The sequence below is a fragment of the Eutrigla gurnardus genome, assembly GCF_963514095.1.
Source record: "Eutrigla gurnardus genome assembly, chromosome: 16".
In the NCBI taxonomy this organism is placed as follows: Eukaryota; Metazoa; Chordata; class Actinopteri; order Perciformes; family Triglidae; genus Eutrigla; species Eutrigla gurnardus.
The window spans coordinates 2351338-2366687 of NC_139927.1; the positions used below are offsets into that span (position 1 = coordinate 2351338).

A 15350-nucleotide genomic window follows, 5' to 3' on the forward strand; every position below is an offset into this window, starting at 1 on the left:
AGGTGGGGGTGGGGCTTAGCAGCAGGGAGGAGCGGGGCTTAGCATCAGAGGGGGCGGGGCTTCACAACAGAGAGGGGGTGGGGCTTGGCATCAGAGAGGGGAGGGGCTTCCCTCCGCGTAGACCCTCCTCCATCAGGGCTGGAATCAGCACTAGTGCTGCTTTGTACATGTTGCAGTCCCAGATCCACCAGGAACCCAGACCCCGTCCTGTCCGTCCATCATGACATCATCAAGTATTTAGCTGTGATTAATAAGCAGATGAAAAGGATGCTGAAATAACTCCATGACGATGGTGGTCTGAGACGTTGAGGTCTGCTGGTCTGTGCTGGTCTGTGCAGGTCAGGATGTGGTCTTCCAGTGCCTTGGAGAGAGTCTGCTGGACAACGCCTTCCTGGGCTACAACGCCTGCATCTTCGCTTACGGACAGACGGGTAACTATTAGTCCTCTATGTGGTCCTCTACATGGTCCTAGTCCTCTCTGTAGTCCTAGTCCTCTATATAGTCCTCTACATGATCCTCCCGTAGTCCGGATCAGTGAAGTCCGGCTGTGTGTCCAGGGTCTGGGAAGTCTTACACCATGATGGGCTCAGCGGAGCAGCCCGGTCTGATCCCCCGGCTCTGCAGCTCTCTGTTCAGCCGGACGGTCCGGGAGGCGCGGGACGGGGAGAGCTTCACCGTGGAGGTCTCCTTCATGGAGATCTACAACGAGAAGGTCCGGGACCTGCTGGACCCCAAAGGGTGAGGGGGGAACCTGGTCCCTGACCTGGTCTGGTCTGGTCTGGTCTGGTCTCACACGTTTTATTTCTGCATGAAAAATATACATAAATGTTCATATTTCAGTCTGGGAGACGGTTCACCTGACCTCTGACCTTTGGTGCTACTCATCAATCTGGATTGAGTTGACTCATTAACTGCTCGGCCTCCTGGGAAAGTTCACCCCAGGGTGCTGAGAGGTTGTTTTGTTTCGGAGGGACTCGGTGGTTCGATTCCTCCCGTCTGATAACGAACGTCTCCCCCCTCAGGAACCGCCAGGCGCTGAGGGTCCGGGAGCACAAAGTCCTCGGTCCGTACGTGGACGGTCTGTCCCGCCTCGCCGTCGCCTGCTACAAGGTACCACTGCCGCCGGGCCGCTGGTGCGTCACCATGGTAACGGCTTGTTTTCATGACGCATGCTCGTCTCTGACAGGACATCGAGTCTCTGATGTCAGAGGGGAACAAGTCTCGCACGGTGGCGGCGACCAACATGAACGAAGAGAGCAGCCGGTCCCACGCCGTCTTCAACATCATCCTCACACACACACTCATGGACCTGCAGTCCCAGGTACACACACACACACACACACACACACACACACACACACACACACACACACACACACACTCATGGACCTGCAGTCCCAGGTACACACACACACACACACACACACACACACACACACACACACACACACTCATGGACCTGCAGTCCCAGGTACACACACACACACACACACACACACACACACACACACTCATGGACCTGCAGTCCCAGGTACACACACACACACACACACACACACACACACACACACACACACACACACACACTCATGGACCTGCAGTCCCAGGTACACACACACACACACACACACACACACACACACACACACTCATGGACCTGCAGTCCCAGGTACACACACACACACACACACACACACACTCATGGACCTGCAGTCCCAGGTACACACACACACACACACACACACACTCATGGACCTGCAGTCCCAGGTACACACACACACACACACACACACACACACACACACACACACACACACTCATGGACCTGCAGTCCCAGGTACACACACACACACACACTCATGGACCTGCAGTCCCAGGTACACACACACACACACACACACACACACACACACTCATGGACCTGCAGTCCCAGGTACACACACACACACACACTCATGGACCTGCAGTCCCAGGTACACACACACACACACACACACACACACACACACACTCATGGACCTGCAGTCCCAGGTACACACACACACACAACGTGACGTGTTTGCAGACGAGCGGTGAGAAGGTGAGCAAGCTGAGTCTGGTGGATCTGGCCGGCAGCGAGCGGGCGGCGAAGACCGGCGCGGCGGGCGAACGCCTCAAAGAAGGCAGCAACATCAACAAGTGAGTGGGCGGGAATCAGACCTGTGACACGTGGGTTCCTGGCTGTTTTTGTTCTGTCTGGTGAGTCTCTGGTGGTCTCGTTGCTCCCCCAGGTCCCTCAGTACGCTGGGTCTGGTCATCTCGGCCTTGGCGGACCAGGGAGCCGGCAAGAACCGGAGCAAGTTTGTTCCCTACAGAGACTCGGTGCTCACCTGGCTGCTGAAGGTAACCGGGGAACCCGGGGAACCTTCAACGCTGTACCTGTCAGGAAACGCTCATGAATCATCCCCTGACTAACTGGCTCCCCCTGCAGGACAGTCTGGGGGGGAACAGTCGCACCGCCATGGTCGCCACCATCAGCCCCGCCGCCGACAACTACGACGAGACGCTGTCCACGCTGCGCTACGCCGACCGGGCCAAGAGCATCGTCAACCACGCCGTGGTCAACGAGGACCCCAACGCCCGCATCATCCGGGAGCTCCGCGAGGAGGTGGAGAAGCTGAAGGAGCAGCTGACGGAGGCCGAGGTTCGGATCACTGGTGAAGGTTGAATGACACGTTCACAGACATCCGGTAACGCCAGCTTCCTGTCTCCCGGCAGCTGATGAAGGCGCCGGAGCTCAAGGACCGGCTGGAGGAGTCGGAGAAACTGATCCAGGAGATGACGGTCACCTGGGAGGACAAACTCAGGAAGACTGAGGCCATCGCACAGGTGAGACACACACACACACACATTCTCTATGAGTCATCATCAGAGTCTCTATGAGTCATCATCAGAGTCTCTATGATCCCTGTAGGAGCGTCAGCGGCAGCTGGAGAGTCTGGGGATCTCTCTGCAGTCCTCTGGGATCCGGGTCGTGGATGACAAGTGCTTCCTGGTCAACCTGAACGCCGACCCCGCCCTCAACGAGCTGCTGGTCTACTATCTGAAGGTACTGGATCCACGTCCATCCCCTGACCCGGGTCAGTCCGGTGGGGGGGGGTGTCCTGACCCGGGTCTGGGGGGGCGTGTCCTGACCTGGGTCTCTCTCTGTGTCCAGGATCACACCCGGGTGGGCTCGGCCGACTCCCAGGACATCCAGCTGTGTGGGATGGCCATCCAGGCGGAGCACTGCATCATCGACATCACGGAGAGCGCCGGCGTGCTGCTCAGTCCTCTCCGCAGCGCCCGGTACGGAGGGGGCGGGACTTAACAACATGACTTTTGATGATGAACAGATGATGAAAATAGTTGGTGATTATATTTCTGTGGATCTGTTAGTGGAATTAGTTTTCCTTTCATTTGTGGTCCTTCTGTAAAAAGCTGTCTCCAAACATCATGTTGGTTGTTTAGAGGACAATAACATCTCATTTAATGTGATGAACAAGTGACATCATAAGTAGACTGAATACTGACCATTGGATTGGTACAAAGATGGAGTTTACCACAGCTGGAAGGGGCTGGAAAAGCATGGAAATGCACCTTGAAATGCTTGGAAAGTGCTTGATTTTGACTTTGAAGAAGGTGGAGCAACCCTGACTCGTGTTTCCTGTCGTCCCGGTAGAACTTGTGTGAACGGCGCCGCCATCACCAGCCCGGTGCAGCTTCACCATGGCGACCGCATCCTGTGGGGAAACAACCACTTCTTCAGGTTTCTGTTTGATTTCTAACAACAACACGCTTTGTGTCTCTTCCTGTTCTCTGACACTTCCTCTTTGTGTGACTCTCATACACTCGCCATGCAGGATCAACCTGCCGAGGCAGCTGGTCCACGGCGGCGGCGAGGCCGAGGACGGTGGCGGCGTGAAGGCGTGTTTGAGCGCCGAGCGGCTGGAAGTGGACGTGGACGCGTGCAGCGACGCGTCCAGCGAGCTGAGCTTCGGCTACGAGTACGCTCAGGCCGAGGTCATGATGAAAGGCATGGGCAGCAACGGTGAGTACGTTGTCATGGCAACAGGGACCGGCTCGGCCCTTCTCTGGAAATATGTGTGATATTTACCTGTGATTAATAACTTAAAAACAAATAACTTTGTAACACTGTAGACTGATCAGAGACCAGCCGGGAGGACGAATGAGGAGTAATGGATCTGGTTTATTCTCTCCTCTGGCTCCTCCCCCTCCTCCTCTCTCTGCTTCTTTCTCCCCCTCCCCTGGCTGCTCCCCCTCCCCTGGCTCCTCCCCCTCGTCTGGCTTTTCTTCTTCCCCCTCCTCCTCCCCCTCCTCTCTCCTCCTCTGGCTCCTTCATCTCCTCTGGCCCCTCGTTGGGCTCCTCCTCCTCCTCTGGCTCCTCCCTTCCCCTGGCCCCTCCCCCTCCTCTGGCTTCACCTCTTCCCTCCTTCCCTGGCTACTCCCCTCCCCTGGCCCCTCCCCCTCAGACCCCTTACAGTCGGTGCTGCAGACCCTGGAGAGGCAGCATGAGGAGGAGAAGCGTTGTGCTCTGGAGCGCCAGCGTCTGATGTACGAGCAGGAGCTGCAGCAGCTCCGTCGTAGACTGACTCCTGAGAAACTGCCGGGCCTGCAGGACGCCGCCTCCGCCGTGACCTCACCCGGCTCCCAGAAACGCATGCGGCGCTGGAGCGAGGACAGGTGAGCCCGCTGGAGGATGTGAGACCGGACCCCCGCTGGCAGGGGGGTCTCCTTGTGACTCCTGCTGTGTTTTCAGAGAGGCGATGATGACTCGCAGCCTGCGGCGCCTCAGGGAGCAGATCGTCCGGGCCAACCTGCTGGCTCAGGAGGCCGGCTTCATCGCCGAGGAGCTGGGCAAGAGGACGGAGTACCTGGTCACGCTGCAGATCCCCGCCGCCAACCTGGACGCCAACAAGAAGGTGAGTCCAGCAGGCTGTTCCCCAGTGTGGTTGGATAGTAATGCTTTTAAACGTGATTAAAACCTGTTCCCGGCCCCGTCTCCGTAGAGGGACGCGGTCCTGAGTGAACCGGCCATCCAGGTTCGCCGTAAAGGGAAAGGGAAGCAGATCTGGGCTCTGGAGAAGATGGAGAACCGGCTGGTGGACATGAGGGAGCTCTACCAGGAGTGGAAGGACTTCGACGAGGACAACGCCGTGAGGGTTTTACTCAGCCTCCTGTGTCCTAGTCCTCAGCACAGTCCTGGTCTCAAAGATCTGGTCTGGGAATCCACCCTGCATGTTCCACATTGTATTCCCAGGGTGTCCTGCAGTCTTGGTCTCTGTTTAGGGGGTCTGGACTAGGGGGGCGGGAGGCGTTATGATTCATTATTCAGGATTACTTGCTGGTTTTGGTCTGACCCGGTTCTCCCCGGTCCCTGCCGGTCCAGGTGATGCGGTCCTACTTCAAGCGTGCCGACCCGTTCTTCGACGAGCAGGAGAACCACAGTCTGATCGGCGTGGCCAACGTCTTCCTGGCCTGCCTCTTCTACGACGTCCGGCTGCAGTACGCCGTCCCCATCATCAACCAGAACGGGGAGGTGAGTCTGACCTCTGACCCCAGCGTGAGAGGAGGTCTGTACGGTACTGAAGTGGGTGTCTGCTGCCCATCCAGGTGGCGGGGCGGCTGCAGGTGGAGGTGTGGCGAGGGACGGAGGGCTCCGAGGCTCCGGGGCCGCCCGACCTCCAGCAGGACCACCGTCTGGACTGTGTGGTGAGAACGCCGCCGTGTGCTGACGTGTGATTGGGTCAGAGTCCAGGAAGAGAAACCTCGGTGACGTCCTCCGTGCCGGAGCGTCCGTCGGGTGGTTGTCTCTCCAAATGTACAACCGTGTTGGAGAGCAGCTCGGTTCTAGAGGAACCTTTTTAAAGCGTATTAAAGGTCACCACCACCTTACACTGAGTAGAACCTGGAGGTCAAAGGTCACTGCGTTTTTGTCACAACTCCGAGGCGGTGATTCTGGTTATTATGACCTCTTCTTACTCCTCCTCCTCCTCCATCTCTCCTCCTCCTCCTCAGGTGAAGATCCTCCAGGCCAGCGGTCTTCCTCGCCACCTGTCCAACTTCGTCTTCTGTCAGTATCACTTCTGGGGGGAGGAGGAGTCTGTGTTCATCGCCCCGGAGATGCAGCCGTCCAGCTCCGCCTCCACTTCCAGGGACCCGCAGTGCACCGTGGTGTTCGACAGCACCAAGGTACACACACACACACACACATTCACACACACACGCATTCACACACACACACATTCACACAGGTACACGCACACACATATACACACACAGGTACACACACAAACACACACACGCAGGTACACACACACACAGGTACGCACACAAACACACACACAGGTACACACACACACTCAGGTACACACACATTCACACACACACACACACGCATTCACACACACACACACATTCACACAGGTACACGCACACACATTTACACACACACACACACACAGGTACACACACAAACACACACACGCAGGTACACACACACGCAGGTACACACACACACAGGTACGCACACAAACACACACACACAGGTACACACACACACTCAGGTACACACACATTCACACACACACACACACACACACTCAGGTACACACACATTCACACACACACACACACACAGGTACACTCTCACACACACATGTAAACATACACACAGGTACACACACACACACAGGTACACACACACACACACTCAGGTACACACACATTCACACACACACACTAACATTCACACACACACACACACACACAGGTACACACACACACACACACATGTAAACATACACACAGGTACACACACACACAGGTACGCACACACACACACACACACACACAGGCATACACACACACAGGTACACACACGGGCACTCACACACAGGTACACACACACACAGGTACGCACACAAACACACACACGCAGGTACACACACACTAAGGTACACACACACACACACAGGTACACACACAGGCATACACACACACAGGTACGCACACAAACACACACACAGGTACACACACAGGCATACACACACACAGGTACACACACGGGCACTCACACACAGGTACGCACACAGGCATACACACACACAGGTACGCACACAAACACACACACACATTCACACACACACAGGTACGCACACACACAGGTACGCACACAAACACACACACACACAACAGCGAGTCATTACTTCCTGACCCCCCAGGAGTTCTCGGTGGCGGTCTCGGAGGACCTGGTGGAGTTCCTGGTGGAGGGGGCGGTGGCCATCGAGGTGTATGGACACAAGCAGGCCAACCATCGCAGGAACCTGGCGCTGTGGGACCTCGGCGTGATCCAGGCCAAGACCCGGACCCTCAGAGAGAGGTGACGCAACACACGCACACAACCAGACGCACACAACCAAACCCCCCCCCTCACACGTGGTCCGGTCCGCCCTGCAGGTGGAGCGAGGTGACCCGCCGGCTGGAGCTCTGGGTGCAGCTGATGGAGCTGAACGAGGCGGGAGAGTTCACGGCCGTGGAGGTCCTTCCTGCTAGAGACGTACGGACGGGGGGCGTCTTCCAGCTCCGACAGGTCAGCTCATTGGTCGGCAGGATGACAGGGGGCGGAGTCAAACACAAGTGTGCATCGTATGGGAGAGAGAGAAGGCCAGCAGGCAGTGGGTGGGTGGGGCTTACCTTCAAGCAGGTTAGTCGGGGGGGGGGGGGGGGGGAGGCCGAGTCTCCGGTCATCTCATGCCCCGCCTCTTTACCTGCCCTGGAGACCTGGGTTAATGGATAAGCCCCGCCCACTAGCAGCCAGAAGGAAGGAAGGCTCCGTTTCCTGTCTGTCACTATTATCTGAGGAAACTCTCTGTCCCGCCGCGTCGTCCAATCACAGAGCAACATTAGCATCCTCTCCTGGTGTGAATCTGTGTGCAGGGTCAGTCTCGCCGAGTCCAGGTGGAGGTCCGTCCGGTCCCGGACTCCGGCACCATGCCCCTCATCACGGCCTCCGTCCTGTCGGTGTCCATCGGGGACGTCAAGGTCCAACACGTCTCCAAGGCATCGCAGTGGGTGAGGAGGACGGCATTATGGGAATCTTCCATAATAATGTTTTTAAGAGTTTTTCTGACCTTTTATCTTCTGTTCTGTTTCTCAGGATGAAGACATGGACAGCTACCAAGTAAGTCGGTTATAAAGACGGAGGTGTACGATAGTTCGCTTTTTCAGAGGAAATAAAGCATGTTCTGTGTACAACAGGAAGTGGACCTGGAGCGGATGAGGGACCAGTGGCTGGTGACCCTGACCCAGAGACAGGAGTACCTGGACCAGCAGCTCCAGAAGATCTTCTCCAAACCAGGTACACTATGGATCCTTTCCCTCCGTGTGTGTGGTTGTAGATAAGTCTGAGGTCTTTCCCTCCGTGTGTGTGGTTGTAGATAAGTCTGAGGTCTTTCCCTCCGTGTGTGTGGTTGTAGATAAGTCTGAGGTCTTTCCCTCCGTGTGTGTGGTTGTAGATGAGTCTGAGGTCTTTCCCTCCGTGTGTGTGGTTGTAGATGAGTCTGAGGTCTTTCCCTCCGTGTGTGTGGTTGTAGATGAGTCTGAGGTCCTTCCCTCCGTGTGTGTGGTTGTAGATGAGTCTGAGGTCCTTCCCTCCGTGTGTGTGGTTGTAGATGAGTCTGAGGTCCTTCCCTCCGTGTGTGTGGTTGTAGATGAGTCTGAGGTCCTTCCCTCCGTGTGTGTGGTTGTAGATGAGTCTGAGGTCTTTCCCTCCGTGTGTGTGGTTGTAGATGAGTCTGAGGTCCTTCCCTCCGTGTGTGTGGTTGTAGATGAGTCTGAGGTCCTTCCCTCCGTGTGTGTGGTTGTAGATAAGTCTGAGGTCTTTCCCTCCGTGTGTGTGGTTGTAGATGAGTCTGAGGTCCTTCCCTCCGTGTGTGTGGTTGTAGATGAGTCTGAGGTCTTTCCCTCCGTGTGTGTGGTTGTAGATAAGTCTGAGGACGACGTAGAGAGGGAGTCTCAGCTGCTGGAGTGTCGCCTGACGCTCACTGAAGAACGCAACGCCGTCCTGGTGCCGTCGGCCGGCAGCGGTATCCCTGGAGCGCCAGTGGAGAGGTGAGTAACTGTTCCAGTGTATTTATTTTTATTTTTATTTTTTACGTTAGCATTAATTAGCCGACTGTGCCGTTTCTCAGGGTTCCCGTCCCTGGAATGGAGACACACATCCCCGTCCTGTTTCTGGATCTCAGCGGTACGTCCCTCCACGCTGTTGTCTCTCCGTCTGAACAACCTGCTGCCTGTCTCACGCTCCTGTCTCACTCTCCTGTCTTGCCCTCCAGCTGATGACTTCCAGTCCAGTCTCTCGGCGCCGTTGGCCGGCGGGCTGGACGCGCTGCTCAGCGGCGAGGAGGAGGACGACTTCTTTGACCTTCACATAGTGAAGCGCTACGACCCCGAGGTAAGGTGCCCCCCCCCTCCCCACCCCCCTCTAGGATGTAGATAAGAGGTGGAGGGATCATGCTGGTGTTTGTGCCCTCCCAGGTGAAGGTGGAGGCCTCCTGGGACTCCACGGTCCACGACTGCCCCCAGCTGAGCCGCGTGGCGGCGGCCGACCAGCGGGTCTACCTGACCGTCAGCACCATGGTGCAGCTGAGCCACCCGGCCCACATGCAGCTGCTGCTCCGGAAACGCATCTGCGTCAACGTGGCCGGGAGGCAGGTGGGTGTGGCCTACCGAGGCATGCTGGGACGGGGGGCAGACTTAGCTGGTGGGTGATGAGTGTGTGTTTGTGTGCAGGGGTTCGCTCAGAGCCTCCTGAAGAGGATGTCTCAGCGCAGCACCGTCCCCGGCTGTGGGGTCACCTTCGAGGTCGTCTCCAACATCCCCGGGGTGAGGACCAGAAACTGACGGGAGCTAGTAAGTAACCAGTAAGGTTATGACATCATCAGTCAACGGCGTCTCCTTGGTCCCTGCAGGACATCAACGGCCCAGAGGACCGGGAGATGTTGGCCCGGCTCGCCGCCAGCGCCGACGACGAGCAGTCGGCCGACAGCGAGGCAGCCATCGAGAAATACCTGCGCAGTGTCCTGGCGGTGGAGAACGTCCTCACTCTGGACCGGCTGAGACAGGTCAGAGGTCACCTCCCTGCAGCATCACTTAGGGGTCAGAGGTCACCTCACTGCAGCATCTGTGTGTGTGTGTGTGTGTAGGAGGTGTCTGTGAGGGAACAGCTGTCCGTCAGAGGGAAACCGTCCCGACGTTGTCTGAGCTCTCCGAACATCAACCGGGTGAGTTTGTTTAACCAAGACGTTCACTTAATGAGGGCGAGACAGGCAGGCAGACAGACCGACAGACAGACAGGTTTTACTAATTCAAGTTCATCATTTTAGGTTTCTTTGTATTCTGAGACTTTGTTTCTACGTCGTCAACCTGTCTCACTGGTGTTTACCCGTCTCATTGTCATTAATCTGACTCACTGTCAATAACCTGTCTCTCTGCCTGTCTCACTCTAACCCTGAACCAGCTGTCAGCCAGCAGTCTGGATCTCTACTCGTCTCCTCACAGACTCCAGGACTTCAAGGTAGAAACCTCGTCATCATCATCACCTCCTCCTGGTCTCATTAATGTTTCATGTCTAGATGAACGTTTCACGTTTAATGAACGTTTCATGTCTAATAAAGGAAGCTGAAGGTAAACGGCAGATGAAACTGTTCAACAGTAAAGAATCCATGGTTGAAGTAATGTCTGTCAGTGTTGTTGCAGTTCTTTCTGTCTCCACTAGATGCTGCTAACGGTCACAGATCCCTGATTACATCACCCCATGTGTCTCACCCCCATGTGTCTCACCCTCTTGCTGCAGGGCTGGGAGAGCCACCAGGACCTGACTTGTGTGCCTCCTCCATCCAGACGTACCCTGTCCAGCTCCACAGCCCAGAACCTGAACCTGAACCCAGAGACCGGTACGCCTGGCGAGACCTTTGTCTTTGTCTCGTGGATTCTCTGATTGTCTTTGACGTCCTCAGCTGTTTCTTCTTCAGCCGGTGTTCAAATACATCCGTCCTCTTATGTCTGACCTTGTTCTCCATCTCTGCTCCTTCCTCCTCCTCCTCTTCCTCCTCTTCATCCAGGCCTCGCTGCGTCTCTCCTCCCGCCGGTGAAGGCCGCCCCCACGCTGCTGAAGTCGCTGCTTCCTGTCGGGAAGGAAGATGGGCGGGACCCGCCGGCCGTCCATCATCAGCAGGTACAGTCGGTCCGGGTCTGATCCGGGTCTGAGCTGGGTCTGAGCCCGGTCTGGTCTGGGTCTGAGCCGGTCTCTGCAGGCCGTCTTCATGCCGGGGATTTAAAGTTTGTGCGTCACTGAAGCACCGATCTAAACATCCCCTCAGCTCGTCGGCAGCTGGTCCCGTTCCCCTTGTTGTCATGGAAACAGAGCGCATGTAGATGGAAACACAAAGAATAAACAGATAAAGTGTAGGTTTTCACACGTTGGTGATGATGGAGCTGATAAACTTCATCAGAAACACATAAATCATGTTTTTGAAGGTTTGGAGGCCGAACTTTTCTCTCGTAGCTTCGCCACTGTCTCACTGCTCCGTCTCCACCACACACACAGCGGGAAAACCAGCACGCCGACCAGTCAGTCATCAACCTGTCTCACTGTTGTCGACCTGTCTCACTGCTCTGCCCCCCCCCCCCCAACGCTCAGATGCAGATGTTTTACAGACTCAGGAACACGAGACCAGAGGTTTGAAATATTACCGTCTGTTGAGGCGAATCGGATAAAACCAACAGAAATCAAATGTTCCATGTCTGAGTATTGATCAGGCCGATCTGTTTACAAATAAATACAATTTAAAACACAAAGGAAAACATTTTGATGCAATAAATCCTGAATTTGATTTAGCTAAACGTTCCTGTCTCACCCTCCCAGCAGCTCCTCATCACTGCATGCATCATAACGAGCAGGTTAATGTTGACCTCTGACCTCCGGCTGAAGCGGCGGCGCACTGCTGATGACGTCATTACGTAGCTTCGTCTTTAAGGTTTAATTGCTCTTCCTGTCTCAGAGTTTGCCTCGCATCGTGGTGCAGTCGGCCAGCGTGGAGGAGGACATCAGCAAACACCAGCAGCTGGTAAGTTCCCCACACCAGAGGGGATTCTGGGTATTTAAAACCGTCTCACAAGAATGTCGGACGACACTTTAATCATGATACTTGGGTGCCGATTCAAAACAAATGAGAGCAACAAATAGAATTTGATGAGACTCGCTGTTATGTGTGTTGTTGTAGATCTGATATTATATTATTAACGGGTCTAAAGGCTTGTCTTGTTTTGCTTCACTCTCACGGCTCTCATCTACATTTTCAGCAGAACCATAGAAGAACAGGGTTAGATTGGACGTTTTTATGTGCACCGTAGTCTGGTTGGTGTCTATGTGGAGTTAAGCCCCGCCTCCTCTCTAGCACCAGATATGCAAATAAACACAAATGAGAAGTAACATTCTCAACAGTCACTAATACCCTGGTTGCCATGGTTTCCCTCTCAGGTTCCCATTGAGGAAATCATTCCTCCCGCAGAGACCTTCAGATCCGTGCCCCTCCCGCCGCCGATCATTCCGGAGACGGAGGACTCCGCCCCCAGCCCGACCAGCGAGGCCTCCAGCGGATACATGTCGACCAGCATATCTACAGCAACGCTGTCCGACGTCTACAAACTGAGCTGGGATCTGCCTCCGTCAACCGCCGGCAGAACCAACGGCTTTGAGGCGGCGTTGGACGACGAGGACGTGACGCGATCCGAAACCTACCCTGAATGTTTCCCGGCGGACGAATCGGAGCCTCGAGAGGCCTCGCCGGTTTTGGACGATGAGGAAGACGAAGAGAGTACCGACCCGCCATCAGATCCAAACCTGAGTCCAGAACCAAATCAGTCTCCGTCAGTCCAGTTGAAGGAGCAAGAAGACCCTGATCCAGTTAACTTACGATGCCAGACAAAACAAAAGGAAGACTCAGCAAATGTTGGATCAGAACAATTAGAGGATTCAGAGCCACTTAAAGATTCATTGTTAAAAGAGGATGAACCCAGAATAACGAACCACTTGAGACCAGAACCCGCTCTGAGGGAAGAACTTGAGCTCGCTGCCACAGGTGACACCGAAACCAAAGGTCCAAGTCGGACTGAAACGATCACCTCTGAACAAGACCAAACAACCATCAGCAGTGCTCAAGATCCAGCTCCAGACCTGGTCCAAGTTGTGTCTGAGGTCTTGGTTCCAACTCCAGACCTGGTCCAAGTTGTGTCTGAGGTCTTGGTTCCAACTCCGAACCTGGTCCCAGTTGTGTCCGAGGTCTTGGTTCCAGCTCCAGCCCCATCTGGAACTCTTCTAGCTTCATCCAAAGAACAAGTCGCCTTTGAGGCCTCAAACCCATATGGCATCTCAGTGCCGACCATCCAGGAAGTCCAGCAAGAAACGCCTGCTGATGAGTCCATTAAGGCCCCCTCAGACCCCATGGTCCCCTCAGACCTCATGGCCCCCTCAGACCCAGCTCCATTTCTGCCCAGCGTTAACTCTTTCAAACCTGACGCCTCTGCGGCAAACCCCTTCAAGATCCAGAAAGTGAAGTCTTCAGACCTCAAGTCCTTTCAGCGTATGGTGGGTGAGGAGGAGGACCAGCCTGCGCAGGTGGACCGGGTCACTAGCGTCGGAGCAGGACTCAACCTCGTCGTGCCAATGGAGAGCCTGGAGATAATCTCCGACTCAGAGGAAGGAGATCCGGCGGCGGTCCTCCCCGACTGGTTGAAAGAAGGCGAGTTTGTGACCATGGGGAGCAACAAGAGTGGAACGGTGCGCTACGTCGGACCCACAGATTTTGCAGAAGGCACCTGGGTGGGAGTGGAGCTGGAGGTCCCGGCAGGTGAGCAGAACCGAACCCAGTCCTGTTGCAACGGACCTTCATGCATTCGTCACGTCGCAGGACTTTTTAAGGCAAATGTAGTCAGTGTAGTTCTCATTAGGCCCGGGTGGTATCACAGTAGACCAGGTCTTCATAAATCCAGACACTGCTCTTTCTATGATGTTGTATAGACGTGGTGTGTTGTAGTGACCAGCAGAAACCACCAGAGGTCAGTGTCTCTGTTGTGGAACAAGAAGCTGAGCTCACAAAGATGAAGACTCAGTGTTTCCATCTTTGTTGCCTTAAAAAGCTGATAGTTTCTAGAGAGTAGGCGGGGCTTAAACCCACCTGACTCCGGTCTCGTTAACATTTCAGGTGCACCTTCCTGTATTTTGTTGACTTTATTATAATATTGTTCAAACCTTCGTCTCTTCGCCAGGGAAGAACGACGGATCGGTGGGCGGCAAGCACTACTTCCACTGTAACCCCGGTTATGGCGTGCTGGTTAGACCGGACCGGGTGAGCCGGGCCGGCGGTAAGCGCCGCCGCCAACAGCAGAAGCGCCGCAGCACCAACCTGTCTGGATCCAGCCCGAACCTGGCCGCCCTCACCGCTCTGGCCAAAGGCGAAGGCGGTGGCGGGGCGGGAACGGCAGCGAGCCGGAGACGAGAGAACCGCAAGTCATGGAACACTTGAACTGTTGGACAACGTGATGACGGGGGGTCAGCTTTGATCTGATCCACCACGGACTCCACTGGACCGGGTCCTTCACTGTAAGTTTGGGCGACGCCCCCCGACTGCATCACACCTCTCCTACTAAAGTCAAGAACAATCTGGTTTCATCAGAAAACATGAATGTAGTAACAAGCTCGCTCCTCTGTAAATCATTTCATTTGAATGGTTGAATCGATGTATTAATACGACGGATTACAATCAAAGGAATCTAAATGTTTATCAACGATCTCCATGTGCTGATTTCCTGTTTTAACGTTAACGCAGCCGCGTGTCGGATCTGTTAATACCTCCGGTTTATTCTTGTGCCTGAATCAATACGACGACGTGCCTTCATGATTCTCCGCGTCTCTTAAACTGACTGGATTTTAACTCCTGAATGTGTTTTAGAAAACATTTTCTAATGAATTCTACTGAAATGGTGTTTTTAATCTGAGTATGTTATGATTGCTAGTGACTTAATTTTAAATATACAGGATGTTTGGTTGTTTTGATCTAATCTGTGTACAAGGGGAAACTTTTTTTGGATTTTTTGTTGGTATTAATTCTTGTCTTGGTAAATAAGATATTTTATATGACGCCTGAATGCTTATTTATTTAAAAGATGAAGATTTGATATTGATGAAAAAGCAAAATCAACTTTTTACATTAAATAAATGTCTGCTCTTGATGTGTGTGATGAGTGTGCAG

The 15350-nt window shown here is 54.5% G+C and overlaps 1 protein-coding gene across 2 annotated transcripts in view; it reads left to right on the plus strand.

Annotated features, from left to right (window-relative positions):
* The window catches only part of LOC311027267 (kinesin-like protein KIF13B), a 21487-nt gene extending 6157 nt beyond the window's left edge, over nt 1-15330 (plus strand). For both annotated transcript variants that reach the window (XM_084031200.1, XM_084031199.1), the window contains exons 6-41: nt 339-431; nt 558-738; nt 1023-1110; nt 1187-1321; nt 2066-2178; nt 2271-2382; nt 2471-2683; nt 2758-2868; nt 2954-3088; nt 3197-3327; nt 3701-3787; nt 3882-4069; nt 4512-4722; nt 4799-4961; nt 5049-5195; nt 5429-5578; nt 5653-5751; nt 6058-6231; nt 7263-7420; nt 7498-7630; nt 7978-8112; nt 8198-8221; nt 8299-8398; nt 9024-9150; nt 9231-9286; nt 9375-9493; nt 9577-9753; nt 9832-9924; nt 10011-10163; nt 10245-10322; nt 10559-10615; nt 10895-10994; nt 11163-11275; nt 12102-12167; nt 12581-13949; nt 14368-15330. In XM_084031200.1, coding sequence (XP_083887326.1) covers nt 339-431; nt 558-738; nt 1023-1110; nt 1187-1321; nt 2066-2178; nt 2271-2382; nt 2471-2683; nt 2758-2868; nt 2954-3088; nt 3197-3327; nt 3701-3787; nt 3882-4069; nt 4512-4722; nt 4799-4961; nt 5049-5195; nt 5429-5578; nt 5653-5751; nt 6058-6231; nt 7263-7420; nt 7498-7630; nt 7978-8112; nt 8198-8221; nt 8299-8398; nt 9024-9150; nt 9231-9286; nt 9375-9493; nt 9577-9753; nt 9832-9924; nt 10011-10163; nt 10245-10322; nt 10559-10615; nt 10895-10994; nt 11163-11275; nt 12102-12167; nt 12581-13949; nt 14368-14624 — 5846 coding nt within the window. In that variant the 3' untranslated portion in view covers nt 14625-15330. The remainder of the gene's footprint in view (nt 1-338; nt 432-557; nt 739-1022; nt 1111-1186; nt 1322-2065; nt 2179-2270; nt 2383-2470; nt 2684-2757; nt 2869-2953; nt 3089-3196; nt 3328-3700; nt 3788-3881; nt 4070-4511; nt 4723-4798; nt 4962-5048; nt 5196-5428; nt 5579-5652; nt 5752-6057; nt 6232-7262; nt 7421-7497; nt 7631-7977; nt 8113-8197; nt 8222-8298; nt 8399-9023; nt 9151-9230; nt 9287-9374; nt 9494-9576; nt 9754-9831; nt 9925-10010; nt 10164-10244; nt 10323-10558; nt 10616-10894; nt 10995-11162; nt 11276-12101; nt 12168-12580; nt 13950-14367) is intronic.
* Nucleotides 15331-15350: the final 20 nt, after the last annotated feature.